Source organism: Haliotis cracherodii, unplaced genomic scaffold, assembly GCF_022045235.1.
Source record: "Haliotis cracherodii isolate W230 unplaced genomic scaffold, xgHalCrac1.p SCAF_10, whole genome shotgun sequence".
Classification (NCBI taxonomy): Eukaryota; Metazoa; Mollusca; class Gastropoda; order Lepetellida; family Haliotidae; genus Haliotis; species Haliotis cracherodii.
This window is the reverse complement of record NW_027266265.1, coordinates 9,184,361-9,204,163: the sequence shown is the minus strand read 5'-3', so window position 1 is coordinate 9,204,163 and position 19,803 is coordinate 9,184,361. Positions and strand designations below refer to the sequence as shown.

Here is a 19,803-nt window from a genome sequence, read left to right as displayed (position 1 = left end):
TATTCTCAAGAGTTAACGTTTTGTTCACATTTGATAGTCTAAGATTACTCGAGTTTTTCGTTCTTATGTTTCGTTAAGTGTTTTCAAATTCTTTAATTTTTTAAAAAAAAAATTGACATAAGCAAAAATCGTTTGAGATTTGCAAGGTTTAATTGTATTTCATGCGGTAGTGTGCGGTAGTATTTGTGTGAATGTCATTGTGGTAAATCACAAAATCATAAGAGTTTATGGTTGAAGACTAGGCATATTTAAAGAATAATAAATAAATATTGAAAGAATTTATTGTAAGCAAAAATGTATGGGTTTTTTGATTACAAGCGTCATCAAAAACTACAAATAAAGTCACAATATAATGATATGTTTCATAAATATCGATGTGTAGACAGATACATGTACATGTATCCTAAAAAAAGTGCATACTCCCCAGGGAGTGGATGTATCGTATGTATTCTGATCCATTGAACGGGGTAAAAAATAAATTAGCACTATGAAACCTCATTCGTAAAATGAATTTTTCCATATTTTCAGGAGAAAGTAGAATTCAACGAAGCTTTATATTTTTTCTCCCTTTGAAGTGCTAATTTTAAAATATATACGTAAACCATTTTTTCTTTTCAAAATGCGTTATCTATTTCTTATCAAAATGTTCAATATTGTCTCAGACGCTATGTTCAGTTGATGATTAAAGATCCCAGAAGTCTAGAGGGAAAATTGACAGATAATGCAAGTTTTACTGGTAACATGCAAAAAAGGTCAAAATTAGTTATTTCAAACACAATTACACTTTGAAATATGCTAATGGACTTTGGGGTTTCTAGATGGACAGGAAGCTGGTCTGTTTTTAAATAAAAATTTGTAATATGGCTGTGAATTTTCTGTGGGAAAACTTTATTTGATATGGAGTGGAAATGTTTGATGGATCAAACGTAAGAGGGCTAGAGTAGATCAAAGATCTTTGACGACCTGTGGTGACAGAAGTTAGCAAGGGTTGGGTTACAAAAAACTAACGCCGATCAACCTCGTGGGCACACTATACTGAATAAAAAAAAGAGTTTTAAAATACAAGGTAATTGCTTGCTTAGATAAGTGACCCTCAAACAAAAGTCTGCATTAGAGCCTGGGCAAGCCGCATCTGATGGGGGGTATTTAGATGGAGAAAACAGACCCATGTTAAATGTCATAGAAATCAAAGGAAGCTACTTTGCGGACACAACCGGATGCTGGCTTCTGTGATTACAAAACCCCACTCATCTGGTGGTCTCAAATACATGTTCAAAAGCGATAGTCTCCCTTTGAGACGTAAACTCAGCGGTGGATATCAAAGAAGAATATTGTCTTATCAGTGTTTTCTGACGGGAGCTTCCCCTCTCCAGAAGTGTCTTTATTGACAGAGTTTAAGCTTTTCGGGGTTAAGAGCCGATCTGTAGGCGACTCCGGTAAACAACAGCGCGGAATACTCAGGAGCGAAACAGTTTCTGAAGGCTTCTTTCGGAGTTGGTCTTGTCTATCGGCACGCATCGTTTGTGTATGCTCGCTCACTCCCGTAGTTCCGATTGTTAGCCCTCCCGAAACCCTCCGAGCTTAAATATGCTTGTTTGTGTGGTGTTTCGGGGGAAAACAATTGCATTATTATCACAGTTCTATATGAAAGGGTATGAAAATTGGCGGCGGTCCTTATCAAAGAAATTTTTGGTCAATAAACGCTAAAGTGGACATAAAAACTACTTTATGTACTTAAAGCCGAAAAAAACTATTTCGGTAATGCCAGCGGCGAGAATGTTGTTCTTCTTGCAGAAGCGCGGTTACGACGACGATGCGGCTAGTTGTGACGTCCACGTCAGCACCGGCACGATGTAAATATTAGTCTGCTTGCAAGAAACCCTTGATACACATAATTTGAGGAACACCATATTTTATAATGATAACATTCTCTTTTCAGACGTGTATGATTTAAGTGCCCATCTTGAACGACCCCGTCCATGCATATAGTTTGGCAAATAATGATGACTTTGGTAAATGGAACTGCAAGATTGCCGTTTCATAACGCTTTGATCGAGGTCTGCGATTGGGATAAAAATAACATCAAACAAGTGACATAAATGTTACATGTGGACCCATCATTGAACGCCGAAGCGAACGTGGAACTTTCCTTCCTAGTCCCACGAGCGTCAACGAAATCCCCATCTGCGACGATATTTGCATCCTTGACGAACACACACGTCAGTCGCGGAAGTGACATTTTAAATGTCTTCAAAATATTTATTTTTTAAAGTTATGCAATATTTGGCATTGTGGTCTTTGTTTGAACGATATAACGGTTGTTTTCTCATCATCCTGGAAGGGAAATCCGTACGTCCGTTCATCTTACGACTGACTCAGGATGCACGAAATGTCAATCACGAAACCTGCACGAAAGTGGGTAATGAGAGTTTGGTAAAGTTATTAAAGTTATATCGTTATCGATATGATAGCAGGGCACTCCAACATAAAGCGATCTTAGCTCTACGATTATCGTAAGCCTGTGTTAAAGTATAGGTGTTACAATAGTTGTAAGGCTACATTCGCTTAGTGCAGTGGATCCTGTAGTATTCAAAGGATGCTCATCGGTACTAAACTGTCAGGTTTAGCAAATACACCAATGTTCCATGGTGGCTAAAATGTTTATTTGTTGTTTAACGCCGCACTCAGCAATATTACAGCTATATGACAGCGGTCTGCAAATAATTGAATCTGTACCAGACAATCCAGTGATTGACATCATGAGCATCAATCCAAACAATTGGGATACGACGACATGTATTTACCAAGTCAGCGAGCCTGACCACCCGATCCCGTTAGTGGCATAATCGCCTTTAACGGCAAACTTGGGCTACTGAAGACCTATTCTACCCCGGATCTTCACAGGTCTATTACCTTCAGAGTGGCCCAGAGTGAAATAACGGAAATGTAACAAACAAGACATTTGTTATTCGATGGTGATGTAGTTGATATTGGTATCAAAGTTGTGTTTTTAACCTAAATTTTGTGTGCTTCGGCAATTTTTTTGAGTTTCGGGTTTTGATGACGTTTGTCACTTTGGAGTAAATTCAATTCACTTTTCAAGTACCCCCCCCCCCCCCCCCCCCCTCCCCCCCTCCCCAACCGCCTTAACGATCTTCCAGCCATTCACAAATTGTCTTCCAATTGCGTCATTGATTTTCATGAACAACTAACATGTTTTGAAACAACCCGTTATATTCTGTCCATGCTATTGTAAAGGTGGGATGCTTGTATTCCATATTCCCCGTTAAGTGTTTGTTTAGTGACGTGTTGTGGTTAAACCATGTTGTTGTCTTCTTTGCCATAACACCACAGCGCTAATGAAAGCAGCTTTATATCATACGAGTTTTCATTAGAGAAACATGAATAATGGAATTACATAAATATGTATATACACAATGTTCGTGGCTCATTGTAGTTTTGTAGTTTTGTAACATTTGTTATCGTTATCATCAATAATAACCGTTTTACGCAACGCACCATATATTTAAATTATTGATCCTTATGCAAGCGTATTTCAATAGCCACGAGTATAATACAAGAGACATACGTAATTTGACTCATATCTGTGCAATTTACCAAAACGAGTGTACATACCACTACTACTTTTCAGAACTTCTTGCCATTATTTACCGATTGAATGTGGAAGATGGAATCACACCCCTTTATTAGATAGAAAGTGTACTGTTTGTAAAAGCCAAGACATTGCGGATGAATATCATTATATTTTTAAATGTGAATATTTTAAAGAAGTAATACAATTATACATACCAAACTTTCTTATTTTACATCCATCTATGTTTAGACTTCAACAGATGTTTCATTGTAAAAATAATATCTTCTTGAAAAAATTATCAAAATATTGTAAAATAGTAATGGTTACATTTAAATAACTATTATAGCTGACGGGTAGCCTAGTGGTTAAAGCGTTAGCTCGTCACGCCGAAGACCCGGGTTCGATTGCCGACATGGGTACAATGTGTGAAGCCCATTTCTGGTGTCCCCCGCCGTGATATTGCTGGAATATTGCTAAAACAATACTCACTCACTCACTCACTCACTCATTAAAATAAAACAGACAACACGATCCCAAACATCATCTTCAGTGTTAATGTTTTCTGACTTTGATAGAATTGTACGGCGCAAAATGTCGTCAGAAAGGCGTTGACTTCCTCATGTGTAAGCCATTCGCTTTTATTGTAAATGCTTTAAAATTACGATTGGTAAAAATTGTTTGATAGCGAACACAAAAAAAATCTAAAAGTCAAGACTTTTACGAGATACTTGTCATCTTAGCTTTTTCAGACAGGAATCAGTAAAATTTCTTTCAATTATATATGCAAGGGACAATGGTTAACGCGTTCGCCCGTACCGCCGACAAGCCGGGTTTTAATCCCCACATGCAAAATTTGTAAAGTCCATTTCTGGTGTCCATCGCCGTGATCTTGCTGGAATATTGCTAAAGATGGCGTAAAACCTGACTCACATATATAACAGACAATATACATCGCCTGATATACCGTAACTCTTGAAATTAACGCGACCGTGAATTAAATAGGAAAAATGCAAGTGGTTCTTGTTCGCATGAATGCATTGATATTGGGTCGCATTTTTGGCTGGGTGTCAGCAGTTGTGTTAATTTGGAGACTCATTAACTACAGGTTTTACGGTAATTTTCGAATGCGTCGAACTCGTTGCTTGTGATGAATATAATCCTTACACCCAAGCAGTGAAACCGCATGGTGGTGGTCATTTGGTGGGAAGTTCCTGTTAAAACTTATTAATGTTAATTTCGGGGGCACGGCTAGTCCGTCTAAGACCTGCGCTACTTCGGGATTTCCTCCCACACTAAGCTGACACGCTGTGATGTCACTGGAATACCGTTCAAAGTGGCGTTAAACCCAACTCTCACTCATTCATTCTTAGGCGCCCCGATTCGCTGTGCAGAGTTGCATCCCTTGGGCACGCAAGAAACCTATAATTGTGGGTTCGAATCCCGGTTCGCCCCGATTATGTTTCTAGGTGTGTCAGCACCATACCCGTGCTCGTGGGTTTCACCGAAGTGGTAAACGTCTGAGACCTGCATCACTTCGGGCTTTCCTCCCACATTAAGCTGACACGCCGCGATATAACTGGAATACTGTTAAAAGCGGCGTTAAACCCAACTCACTCACTCACTCACTCACTCACTCACACTCATTAATGTTCACACGTCATACGGTTTCTAAACTGGACGATAGGCCGGTCACATGAGTATGACGTTCATAATTGTTTGATTGACAGTTGATACACGTGCGTTCTTCAAGCGCTTCGTACTTTTTAGACATCACGTGAAGTTATGTTAAAATTATAGAGATTTCCTCAGCGTTATAGAGTATATATTCATAGTGTATGGTCACTGGGACACTTCAATCTAGAAATCAGTCGTTCATACAGTATTTTTTTAATAAACTTTTTTTATGAAGAAATGACCCAATGAAATCACTCCAGGAGAAAGTTTGGGGAAATAAAAACAGGCTAAATCTCAGCGGAGTTTGGTTTAATCGGTGTTTATTGTATGAAGGTTAAAAATGTTACGCAATACCAACTTACATAAAACGGTTTTTTTCTTTCTTTCCTTTTGAAGAATTATTTTAAAAGTATTCATGCCATCTACAATGCGTTTTTTCATAATACATAAACGAATGTGTTGAATATTTTTTAAGATGAAACGAAAAATGACATTTTGGAAAAAAAACACATGTTGGATGTTTCTCTTTTGGCATTAAACACATTGGTTGTCATCGACTTGGATGATCTCGTTATGGTGAAACTCTGGATCCATCATTTTTATCCATTTAGACATAAAAGGAAGCTTGAACTTTAAATATTATTCTACAAAGTTACATCAAAGTCAACACAATTAGTTAGAACCAGATTGTTGAAACTGATTGCACGAGGATCATATGGGTGATCCAGTCGGCTAAGGGGCCGCAATTCGTCAAGCAGAGTTGCGTCCCTTAGGCGCGCCTGAAAACCTATAATAATGGGTTCGAATCCACGCCCCTATTATGTTTCTAGGTATGTGAGCACCGTACCCGTGATCCTGGGTTTCACCAAAGTGGTAAACGCCTGAGATATGATTTACTTCGGGACTTCCTCCCACAACAAGCTGACCATATAACTGGAATGCTGTTAAAAGTAGTTTTAAATCAGTACCATTGTCAGTACCATACCCGTGCTCGTGGGTTTCACCGAAGTGGTAAACGTCTGAGACCTGCATCACTTCGGGCTTTCCTCCCACACCAAGCTGACACGCCGTGATATAACTGGAATACTGTTAAGAGCGGCGTTAAACACAACTCACTCACTTACTTACCCAAACCACTTTATTTATTAATATACTACTCAACACTTGGGAGGGATTATGTACTATTTCATTCTGTGAAATGTGTATTTACTTAATATATTATCTTCAAATAATACAGCAGCATATCCCCATCAAATGTTGTGTAAATTAATGTGTGAGTGTGTTTAGTTTTACACTGCTCTTAGCAATATTCCAGCAGTTTCACGGCCAGGGACAAATGGGTTTTCACACACTGTGCCCATGTGGGGAATCGAACCCGGGCCTTCGGCATGACGAGCGAACACTTTAACCACCAGGCTACCCATCTGCCCTGTATCGTACCGAATGACATCGAGGTTTGGGGTTCGTAAATACGGATATAATATTAAGGCATATTTTGTTATTATTTCTATCCATAGCTTAGAGTTTATGTACAAATTGCAGGACTTTAATATAAGAACTAATCTTCCAAAATTAATCTTCCAGAGCAGTCATAGGAGGTCCGCCCAAGAGGCAGCATTTACCCTTTAAATACACGTTACAATCGGTTTGACCTTCAGTTTCAAATCTGTATTTGGATACGTGTGGATTCGTCGCTACCTAACTTTCATCATCACCGTCGTGAAACACGAACTGGGTACAAAATGCCACCACTTTAGTGGTAGAGATTTCATAGAGTTATGATTGGTAATGTGTCAGTGTGAATTTAGCACAAGACTCTCTCTCTCTCTCTGAGTTCCCAGTGCTGACGTGGACCATCACCTGACTCAGCTCATCAGTGAATCAACCCCAGCAAGGATTGATTGATTGATTGATTGATTGATGTTTAACGCCGCACTCAGCAGTATTCCAGCTATATGGCGGCGGTCTGTAAATAATCGAGTCTGGACCAGACAATCCAGTGATTGACATCATGAGTATCGATCAACGCATTTGGGATACGATGAAATGCATCAAACAAGTCAGCGAGCAGGACCACCCGATCCCGTGAGTCGCCTCTTACGACAACCATAGTCGCCTTTTACGGCAAGCATGGGTTGCTGAAGACCTATTCCACCCCGGATCTTCATGGGGGACAAGCATGGGTTGCTGAAGACCTATTCTACCCTTGATCTTCACGGGTCCACCAGAAAGGTACCTGAGATACGAAAATCGGCAAATGTTGGTAGAGCTAAAACAGAAACATTATTTGGTTTGGATCGATGCTCATGCTATCAATCACTGGATTGTATGTTCCAGATTGGATGTGATTATTTACAGACCGCGGTCATATAGCTGGAATATTGCTGAGTGTAGCGTAAAACAACAAACCAACCAACAACAAAATTATCATGCAACAGCTCTACTGAAGAATTCGCTCAATTGCGCGGATCAATGCTCATGATATCAATCACTGGATTCTCTGGTCCAGACTCGATTATTTACAGACCGCCGTCATATAGCTGGAATATTGCTAAGTGCGGCGTAATACAACAAACCAACCAACAAAACTTTGCTCATGCAACAGCTGTACTGTAGAACTCGCTCCCTTTGCCCATCAAGCAATCCTTATCTGATTGTTCTTTTAAAACCCTTCTTCAAACTACACTTTTCAAGCTCTACTACAATAATATTAACTCCCTGTTGGTGCCTCGCTCTTTAATGGGGAACATCAGCAGATGGATTCGGCGCATTACAAACGTTACCACATTTTTTTAAGTTTCTGTTTTTACCGCCCGACACCGTGTTTCATCGCATGTCCGTATGTCACACTCCGTAGAGAAATGTGACCTTTGTCAGACATAAAAATTCGAATCCCTCAACTATATTTACCCTGCACATGTTATTAAGAACCCTTTTTCTACCGACGCTACAGTGTGAAATAAATCGACCTTCAAGAATGTTTTTAACAATCACCTTTAACATAAACAATGTTTCAAAGAGACGTGCAAGAATGTTCCAAAGTGCATAAGTGAAACAGCTTAAAATGTACCTTTCGAAGCTTCAAGGAGATTAAGCACTGCCTTCAGATTGAATTCCGATAACAGATTGTTTGCAGTGGAACTGCTGGAAGAACCTGTCAATCTTCTGAAGATGGCCCAAGCTTTGAACGGATGAGCCTTTACTGGCAGTGTAATCAAATTAGGCCATTGTACGTCATGTGTTTGAACCCTATTTCACAAAGACCCGTATGAGAGTTGACTTACAAAGGGACGTGGTGGTGTTTTAAGGATTGAGCATCCTTTTGGCTACAAGACAGCAGTTGGCACCATGTGGATTAGCTGCAACGCTGAACGTTACGTGATACTGAGAATGGTTTGAATGCTATTGACCGCACACAGGGATGCTGGATTGAAGGAAGGAATGTTTGTTCCTCTATTCCCAATACCGGAGGCGGAACCCGCCCTTGAGATGATTCCATCATGTTTTAGTTATAAGTGTGTGATAACATGCAGTGTTATCGTTAAAAGAAACATGCAAAAAGGGATTGGTGGTTGGAGTTATGTACCAGACAATACTTGTCAATAATTTGTCTCAGATTTTACGAAAGCAAATTTATTGTTCGCTTGACATGTTGGATGTCTCGAAAAAATATTCCTACTCAAATTATAACAGGTACAACAAGACATTGCGTTACAGATATTTGCTACACTGACAAAACAGGCTTATATACTGAACCGCAAAAGAAACGTCACCCCAAGTAACATTGCATGAAAAGTTGTCATTTAAATATCTGGGTAATTTTTGTCAAAGTTTCTAAAATTTAACATTACCTTGTAAAGAAAAATGAAATTTGATGATAAAAAACAAAGCAGGTGTTTATAAAACCGATCCCCCAAACGCATCACGGCAACGGCCATGGTAACCCAATGCACGTGAGTTCCATGCAAATTGAAATGCACATGCGTTGCCCCATTTCTTGCCCTATAAAAAACCACCAGATCGGATAGCATTCATTCGTTATTGAATTGCTACCACATGCCAAGACAGTAGCCAATGCATTTCAAGTCCAAGTAAGGACGATAGACATGCTCCAGCAATGGTATCAGAACACTAACACTACAGATGACCGACCACGTAGTGGAAGACCAAGGGTTACCACCCGACGTCAGGATCGTCAGATTGTGCGAAGCATCTTCAAGATCGCTTTGTTATTGCTGCGGAAACTGCTCGACAGACCATAGGGACACACCAGCGACACATTAGTCCGGACACCGTGCGAAGACGATTGGCGAGCAGACATCTCCACTGTCACAGGCCACACCGAGGACCCATTCTGACACCACGTCATCGCCGGGACCGTCTTCAGTGGGCAACACAGCACCAGCATTGGCGCCACCAGCAGTGGGGAAGAGTCCTCTTCTCAGACGAGACCCGTTACTGTATCTCAACAGCAGATGGCAGAGAGAGAGAGAGGGAGAGAATCTGGCGACGCCGTGGGGAACGTTATTCGGATGCTTGTGTTGAGAGAGACTCATGGGGTGGTCCGAGCATCATGGTGTGGGATGGGTGGAATTGGTCTTGCACAGAGGGTCGGCCGTATTGTCTTCCAGAACATCGGTCCAGAGAGAGGCAATGGAGTCACAGCACCTCGGTACATTGATCAAATCTTGAGACCACACGCCATACCTCATTTGGCACGTCGCCTCAACCACATGTTTCAGCATGATAACGCCCGTGCCCACACTGCGAGAGCAACACGAAACTTCATCCAGCAGAATGGCATCAGAACCATGCAGTGGCCTGCCCTCAGCCCCGATTTAAAACCCATTGAGCACCTGTGGGACGAGATTCAAAGACGACTGAATGACGTCCGACCAAGGCCGACAACTGCAGCTGCGTCAGGCGTTCACCAGGGTGTGGTCTCAAGTGCCTAAGACCTTCATCAATCGCCTCATCCATTCCATGTATCCACGTTGCACTGCAGTCATCAATGCACATGGCGGACACACGAAATACTGACAGTCACTTGTGATGCCATTTTCTCAGAGACTGGTGTTGTGTTTCACTTTAAGAACATTTGACACTTTGATTTCAACCTTGATGATCAGTTTTGCCAATTTCTTTTTAATATTTCTCAAAGTATGTTTACAGTGTTTGGACAAATAAGGTTTCTGATCTACCTATCCGTGGTGCCGTTTGCGGTTCAGTATATTATTGGGGACATTGAAAATATACTGCACAAAGGTTGCGGTTGTAAACCTGTGGAATGCTAGTCTCCTAAGACCTGTATGCCATCGTTATGTTGGTTGGTTTGTTGTTTAACCCTGCTCTCAGCAATATTCCAACTATATGACGGCGGTCTGTAAATAATCGAGTCTGTAGATCCGAGGTAGAATTGGTCTTCTGCAACCCATACTTGCCGTAAAAGGCGACTACGCTTGTCATAAGAGGCGACTAACGGGATCGGGTGGTCAGGCTCGCTAACATGGTTGATGCATGTCATCGTATCCCAATTGCGTGGATCGATGCTCATGATGTAATCACTGGATTGTTTGGTCCCGACTCGATTATTTACAAACTTGGGTATTACGCTACACATTTTTTGGTTGTGTCATTTGACAGTTGCAACTTTCCTTGATACATTACCACATCATGTATGTTGCTTAATATTTTGTGAGCTGTATACATCGGTCCTTAGTCGTGGAATGCGAACCTGCTGTGAAGGACAAGCTGTTGAACGTTTTTACATGTATCGATTTTTCGTTCGTTATCCCCAAGGGAATATGATTATCTTGACATGAGAACGATGATTTAGGTTCGAAATCACCTGTCATGTGAGAGTCGATTGACTTCCGAAGACTTTCGATCCGGATTGTTTTAACTTAACTGTTGCAAACCCATCTGTTTCCAAACAAGGGGACAGATCCTGGAATCCTACAAGAGCAAAGCCCATTTTTTTATATGTAGGTTGTTTTTTTTGGTTTGTTCTTCAGCAATCCATGCTTGCCGTATTAGGCGATTATGCTTGTCTTTATAGGCAGCTAACAGGATCGGGTGGTCAGGCTCGCTGACTTGATTGATGCATGTCATCGATCCCAATTGCGTGGATTGATGGTCATGATATTAATCACTGGATTGTCTGGTTCAGACTCGATTATTTACAGACCGGCGTTATACAGCTTGAATATTGAGTGCGGCGTTAAACAACAATCCTACCAACCAACCTATAGAGTTCGCACAGGGTCTTAGCTATGGTTGCTGGTGGCCTGTGATTTAAAAAATCGTAAATAATATTGTTATCCTAAATAAAGTTTGACAAGTTTTGCTTTGAAATAACTTTGTATTTGTATGACGTGCTTGTAGATATTAAAACATATTCTCGTCGCTATATAGCTGAAATAATGCGGATACGACGTTAAATATTAACGAATCCGTTCATTCTCCTAATGTAATATGTGGATTAGGGCAGTAAATTCTGAGATTAGATTGATCCACGTCATCCATAATTAACAAATGGCGTCTGATTTTCTCTATGAATTGAACACTGTATCTAAATTTACCGGACACTGGTACCTTTAACATTTGAAACCTCACGCTTCTGATTCCATATGCAGTTTAGCACCGTGAGTTGTACTCGTAATATAGCGCTGCAATGAAAACCCCGTCATGTTCTCTCCTAATGAAAGACTATGCATCCACTGTCGGTCAGACATAAATATAATGTAAGATGCAGCCATCAATGAAATCATACATCTCCATTGGGTCCCGTGTCGAGCAGGGTGCGGGATTACATTAATGCCCGTAGCACTTTAATCACGTTTTTTTCACATGGAAGGGAGTTAGCTTACCAGGCCATGATTCCTCCACGTCCTCTGGGGGCATTTGTGTCGGTATCGGCAAGACAATGGTTGATGGGTCAGGGACAGCCGCAGATTGGATATTATACGTCAGATTGGGGAATAATACATCAAATTGGGGTTTTGTACGTCAGTTTTGGTGTAAAACGTCAGATTTGGTAATATTCCATCAAATTGGGGTTTAGAACGTCAGATTGGATATAATAAGTCGGATTGGGGAGCAATACATCAAATTTGGGTTTAGTACGTCAGAGTGGGTATAATACGTCATATTTTGGAATATTACATCAAATTGGGGTATAGTACGTGAGATTGGATATAATACGTCAGCTTTGAGTATACGACGTCAGATTTTAGGTATAAGGGTCAGACAGGGGTATACGTCAGATAGGAGTATAATACGTCAAACTGAGGCGTTGTACGCCTGACTGGTTCAGATTGGGTATACCACGTCAGATTGGCATATAATACGTCAATCGACTTATGATACCAATTCAGTGTTGTTCGCTGATCGGCTTCCGTTTCAGCCAATGTATCATATCTCCATTGTATTATGGTTCGAATTGAATGACGCTAAAAGTATCGGGTTATCCGTAACAGGTTTGGGACCGCCTCCGTGGTCTAGTGGCAGAGCGTCAACTCGGAGAGCGGAAGGTCCGGAGTTCGATCCCCTGCCGCGTCATACCAAAAGACGTTAAAAGATGGTATTTGTTGTTACCCTGTTTGGCGCTCGGCATTAAGGGGCATAAACAAGGACTGGTCGTCTCGGAGTCAGTATACTGTGTCTGAGTGAGGTATTCATGTTAAACTATGGCATGGTATCTCAGTGAGCTAGCACTATAAATCGGCATCAGTCCCCACGGCGAGGAACACCAGAAATGGGCTTCACACAATGTACCCATGTCGGGAATCGAACCCGGGTGTTCGGCGAGACGAGCAAACGCTTTAACCACTAGGCTACCCGACCGCTCCTTCACCAGCCCTGAAGTGTGCAACACTTAGTATTCAGAAATAAAGCCAGGACAGACTCTTTTTCAACCGAATTAACATTTAAACCCAAAGGCGTATTTCCCTGTGATGGCTCGAGCCCCGTGTGGGTTATGGAGTGGCGACAACGTCAGATTGGTCTAATTAACAGATCGTGTTTCACTGTGTTCAAACATTTTCCTGTAAATACCCCTATAGCGATTCCGACACTGGGTAGACCCCCATTACCACATGGTGACAATAAGAGACGGTTAAATTGAGGATCAGGATTGGCTTTGGGGTAAACCTTTGATGAATGGACACCTGGGAAGACAGGTTGTCGTGACCTTGATGGAAGTGTCACTCTGTCGCTTTTTTGTGGTTTTACGCCGCTTTTAGCAATACTACAGTAGTATCCCAGCGGGGGGAAAACAGAAATGGGCTTCACACATTGTACCCATGTCGTTATTCTAACTCGGATCTTCGGCGTGACGAGTGAACGCTTTAACCACCAGGCTACCCGTCCGCCCCCATTCCATGAAAGGCTCAAAGAGCAGAGAACTGTTGTCTTCACTTGTTTCGAATACCGAGTTCTGAAATGACCTTTGGTCTGTCAACATAAAAAGCCGTGACTAGTTCGGGACAAGCTTAATAGCGACTCGTGGCCATTTTTGCGACTGGGTTCCGTCTAAGCGCAAACGGACACATCTAAAAGAACTGTCAACTCGTTGCGTAATTTTTCACGTATATTTACCCTTAATATCATATATATATTCCAGATGCTATTTAAAACACATCTGGACATTATCAGGAAGTATAATTGAACACGTTTAACTGTATCTTAGGGGTATTTTAGATGCAACACATATAACATAAAAAGAATATTCCACATGAATTCTTTGACCGAAGTACATGAGGTCATGTGCGCATTCTGACTGGTTTATCGTATTTTCGCTCATAACATTCATTCGACGGGTATGCTTGCAAGTTACGGAAATGGGCGAGTAGTGACGAATGCACAACAAGCGTCGATTTCACAAAAAATTGTAAACCACAACCTTCATCACTAAGGGGGGCACGGGTGGCCCAGTCGCCTAAGGCGCCGCGATTCGCTGTGCAGAGTTGCGTCCCTTGGGCACGCCAGAAACCTATGATTGTGGGTTCCAATCTCGGTTCGCCCCGATTATGTTTCTAGGTATGTCAGCACCATTTCTGTGCTCGTGGGTTTCATACCTCGTATTGGCGAGTGAACCCATTTCCTAGGGAGGTTTCAACCTCCTAGTCATCTAAAAAGCGGTGGCTTGTCACGCCGAAGGCCCAGGTTCGATTGACACAATAAGTAAACACCAATTCGGGCGTCCCCCTGAAAGCGGAATCAAATCCACTCACGCTCTCACGCACTCTCACGCACTCTCACGCACTCTCACGCACTCTCCCCCCAGAGTGGCCCAGAGTGAAAAAATACTGAAAAATGTTCAAGACTGATTACAATAGTGATTACACGTTGATAGCTTTAATGTGGTCTGCAAACTATCATTGTGGGTGGAGTGGGGTAGCTTAGTGGGTATAAAGCGTTCGATCGTCAGGCCGAAAACTCGTGTTCGATTTCAAGAGGCGTAAACCCACCTCACACACAAGCTCTGAGCTATGCATTCGTTCTTCACCAAACATTTCATCGCTGTTGCTTGTGATTTAGTACCCACAATTTGAAATGTTCAAAGCGAGTAGCGGAAAAAAATACGCATTTGTTTCTCAACTTTCATTATTGTTTTGTGCCTCAGGGGAGGCAACTCTGGCGAATCATGCCAGTGCTTCAAACCATTGCTTGCCATTTGATTGATACCATTTATACCAAATTAAACTTGCAAAGCTGTGGCCGTTTTTCATTTCATCCGCTTTGTATTTAAACGTTATTCAGAGTTAAACATAATCTTCTTTCTGTCTTTCCAGGTATTAAAGGCAGCTAGTCCCGTGCTGCTGAGAATTATTTTGCTGGGTGCATTTTTTCTCTACTGTCCGGTAAGCGTGCTCTGTTTAAATTTTAATTTTGTGAAAAGCCAAAACCAGCTGTTGTTTTTTGGTTTTAGTAAAATCAGCGAGAAGAAAAGGCTTTATTTTCATGGTATAGAATTCAGAACTAAAATTACGGTTTACAAGAGACAAAAATACATGTCGTCACGTGCGGGAAAAAGATTGGAAAAAATACGTGAGTTGAAAATAGCATCAAAAGTCTTTCTTTGGCCTAATACCCAGGGTAGAGCTGATTAAAAAATCTTAACTTTCACTTTCGAATCATTTCACGTTGTGTATATACCAAACTGCCATTGCTCGGAAATATTTCGTTAACATACTGAGTAATTATATCACGGCCATCCTTCAGTGTAGATTTGACATGGTCCTGATGTCATAGGGACCGCATTGCAGTGCAGAGTTGCGTCCCTTAGTTGTGGCAGAATCCTCTGATCGTGGGTTCGAATCCCAGATTCGTGTCCTGTATACACAATACCCGTTGTACTTTTCTGAGTTGTTTGTGGCTTTTATGTCACGTTTTACTGACACGCCGGGCTATAACAGGAACACTGTCAAAAGTGGCGTTACACCCAACTCACTCAAAGATGCACGAAACTTAAATTCATTCACTCATTATTTTTTATAGGGTTTTTCAGTATTGTAGTACTAATCAATCGTCTCCGATGTGTTTAACAGCTGCTAAATTATATTTCTTAGCGCTATTTACATAAAACGTGAGGCAACAGACACGAATTAAACCCATAGAGGTCACTAGCGCTGAAAACAAAGATGGTAATCAAATTAACTTGTGGAATTTGAAACCGACAGCAGTCAAACATATCATCGCCAGTGATTGAAATTCCCAGATGACTTATAGTTGTGCAATTTAATAAATTGAAAATTGATACCTCTGTGTCAATGTACAAACATTATTCAATAAAAGATCAAAGCGGTTTCTATAATAAGTTTGTAGAATGAAAGGAATTCTTTTTTTTGGAATATTTCATTCACCGAAGAAATTAAAGTTTTAAAAGAGAATTTTGAACTGAATGTACGCAATAACCTGATTCAAACTACACAGATGGCAATTACCATCATAATAAAATCAGAATAAATATAACCAGAATAGACAAATTATCAAGGACAGTGAAATAAGGGTATTGATCTGTAGCTCAGTGGGTAAAGCGTTCCGTCTCCAGTACGCAGACCCGGGTTCGATTCCCAATCAGGGCGCAAAGTATCATTATCACGGTGGCCTCGCAGTAAAAACAGATAACAATAAATTTGCTATATTCCCTCAACATTGGATTTCGGTGCGCGTTTAAGGCGTCGCAATTCGCTTTGCAGAGTTCTGTCCCTTATATGTGCACGAAACCTATGCTCGAGGGTTCGAATCCTATATTCTAGTTTTGTCAGAACCTTAACTATGAATACCAACCTCACTTTGGGCTCTCCTCCTTAATGAAGCGATCAGTCGTGATATAACTGAAATACTGTTCAAAGGGATGTTAAATACACTCAATTACTTTATGGAATAGGCAGGTACCATAGGCATTTATGGTAGGCATCATTGAGTGAGTTAGGTTTAACGCCGCTTTTAACATTATTCCAGTTATATCACGGCGTGTCAGCTTAATGTGGGAGGAAAGCCCGAAGTGATGCAGGTCTCAGACGTTTACTACTTCGGTGAAACCCACGAGCACGGGTATGGTGCTGACAAACCTAGAAACATAATCGGGGCGAACCGGGATTCGAACCCACAATCATAGGTTTCTTGCGTGCCCAAGGGATGCAACTCTGCACAGCGAATCGCGGCGTCTTAGACGACTTACCCGTGCCCCCGGTAGGCAGAATCGGCAACTATCGGCAACATTTAAGTAGAAAACTAAGGTCAGTTTTAGCGTAAGCTAAATTTATGACTCAAGCTTCAGAAACATACGATGCTATGACTTCAGTGTATACAACCATTTTCATACAAACTCCAACCCGTAAGTTTCTTTTAATTTGATGAAAATAGATTTTCAAACGAAACGATGACAACCCTTGGTTGTTACACTTATCGTTACATCTGTAACATCTGTTACTAGATCTTAATTGTGTTCGCTTTGTTACAGCTCGTCGTGGGTTATTTTGAAGCCAGTGTTGTGACTTGCTGTTTGCGATTCTGGTTTCGTGAAATTGGATTTTCCATATCATACGGAGCATTGTTATTAAAAACGTGGAGGTGAGTAATTGATGGTCCTTTTGTTATATGCTGTGTTTGAAAATTTAATTATTCCATTAATTCGGGTTGATGTAGGACGTGCTTACAAAGTGCTTCTTTCTGGATCAAACCTGTAAATACTGAGCGCCTCGTACCAGAGCCTTAGGGCTGGCAAGGAGGACATGCGTTTTCTCTAATTATATTTGTATTATCGTGTTTAATTATATAAACCTGGATGTAAATACAATAGGAATTGAAACTTGTTTCCTTCAAACTTTGATGGGTGAGACGTTTTAATTATTCCCTCTGTTAAATTTAATTGATTAAACAAAAAGTCATTAATATTTCACTTAAACTCCCCTTTCATATTTGATCTCATTGTCTGATAAAGACCCATAGTTTAATTATTGGATGGATGAAGATGGGACCACTGCAGCTTCAGGTTGAATGTGTTTCAGCGAGCGTGGACGAAAGGTGAAGGTCATTCAGGGGTCATGTGTTGTAGTTATGACAACGTGACCTAGGTTACTTCAATTTATGTAAAAACTGAGGTCAAACAATTCCTATCTGTGATATGGTTTCGGTAATGCTATATATGCATTATCGTGATGTTAGTTGCATAGCAAAGATGCCATTAAATGGTGGGAATACATTTTGATCCATTAGGAGTTTATGTATGGCTATTGATTTAATGAAAATGTCACTTAGGTGGTTATTAAACTGAAGCGTTTAATTCAAACAAATATTGTTCACATCACTGAGCATTTAAGATCATCTTGGTCGATATACCATTAACGCTCGAGTAAACAGACACAAAATGAAAACGATCTTATGAATCTATACTAGAGGCTGTATAAGGGTTTGAAATGTACACTGTTCTTCAGCTATTAAATCGCGTTCTTAAGAAGGCGATAATGCAACAATGTCATATACATTAAGTAATAACTGAGAAACAGTTTCCACAACCTAGTTCTCTTTGACAAGAACATTGTTATTGTTGACAACATCCATGGACATTATTTAAGACGCTTTCATCCTCCTTCCAGACATTTTCAAACACGCAGTGAACGATTCCAGGCCGATCAATACTTTTAGGTTTTTGTCTGGTAATAAATCCGGGTTTTATGTTAGTTCCGTGGACATATATGTTGTCCGCATTTTAAGGGAAGAGTTATCACTCCGTGCATCAAGTACGCCGCCATTGTTGGTAACGAGCTGGTGAAATAGTTTTCTGGCAACTGAGAACAAAATTGGAGGAGAATACCTGATTCCCTTGTCCTTTTGAAAAAAGTTATGAAGGGAAACATGTTTTCATAGCTTAGTGGAATGTTGTTATACGTAGATATCTTATTTTATACCTTATCGAAGGCTGGTCAGGGTACTGGTAGACACGATAATACATACTGATCAAATCTCATGATTTTAACTGAAGACTAGTATTCTCTCCCGTCATTATCAGCAGAATGGCACAGTACCCCCCCCCCCCCCCCCCCCCCCCCCCCCCCCCCCCGAATGTTGGACTCTATGGTAGTTTACCACTGAGACATCTAATCACATAAAGAAATCCTCCAAACTTACTATAAGCCAGGAAAGTTTCTCGCGCCATTAAACAGTTACTTCCATCAATATCGTCAACTAAAATGTCACATTGACCCATTGGAACCCTGATCCTAACCAGGAACGTCTGAAGTTTATATACAGCTACTCTGGAGTGTAAGCAAATGCCTTAACCTCATCAGGAAGCTATCCGCCATTTCAGCCTCTTCGCTTCTGTCCCCAGCCACTGATCAGTTAAGTGTGTCCTATGACATAAACCATCCGCTCAGAATAAGTGCATCTGCCGAAACTGTCAATTCGGAAGCACAAAAACCGAAGAAATGTTAAAACCTCTCGTTCTAGAAATATCTTGAGTCGTTTAATGATCTCGAACATTCCCCTCTGGAAGCAACGTTTTGTGGATAAGAAACATTAACGTTTTTTTCCGCGTGGTTTTGGTAAATTGAGATCTTTGAAGACGTTTTTTCGTGCGATGCTTACAAGATATAAATGTTTGAATTGATAAGGAAGACGTATCGTTTTTCGGCGTTTATTCTGAATTTCTTCTTTTATCTTTGACGTTGTAAAAAGAAAGGGTCGTACAACTGCCCCCTGAAGAGGGTAATGAAAATCAAAAATACTCCTGTTATGAGTATCATCGGGTAACGCTTGAAAGTCAGATCATTGCGTGAACAAGTAAAGTGCATTTATCCCTAATTAAAGGTTGAATGCCAGACAGGCGAATGTGTTATATGCACAGACAGTTATAACTAAGTATTAAAATGAGAACCAATGCACGACTTTGAGGAAGCGTCACACGTATGATGGTTTATCTGCACTCAAGGGGATTTACATCCCAGTTCCCCTCGTCTCCTCACGACCACCTCTGTGGTCCAGTAGATAAAGCGTCTGCCCGGAGTGCGGAAGGTCGGTGGTTCGAT

General features: G+C 40.9%; 1 protein-coding gene across 2 annotated transcripts in view; it reads left to right on the top strand.

Annotated features, from left to right (window-relative positions):
- LOC139446204 (probable G-protein coupled receptor CG31760) overlaps positions 1 to 19,803 on the top strand; it is a 266,996-nt gene that overhangs the window by 201,939 nt on the left and 45,254 nt on the right. For both annotated transcript variants that reach the window (XM_071227532.1, XM_071227523.1), the window contains exons 7-8: positions 15,064 to 15,132; positions 17,238 to 17,347. In XM_071227532.1, the coding sequence (XP_071083633.1) occupies positions 15,064 to 15,132; positions 17,238 to 17,347 (179 nt within the window). The remainder of the gene's footprint in view (positions 1 to 15,063; positions 15,133 to 17,237; positions 17,348 to 19,803) is intronic.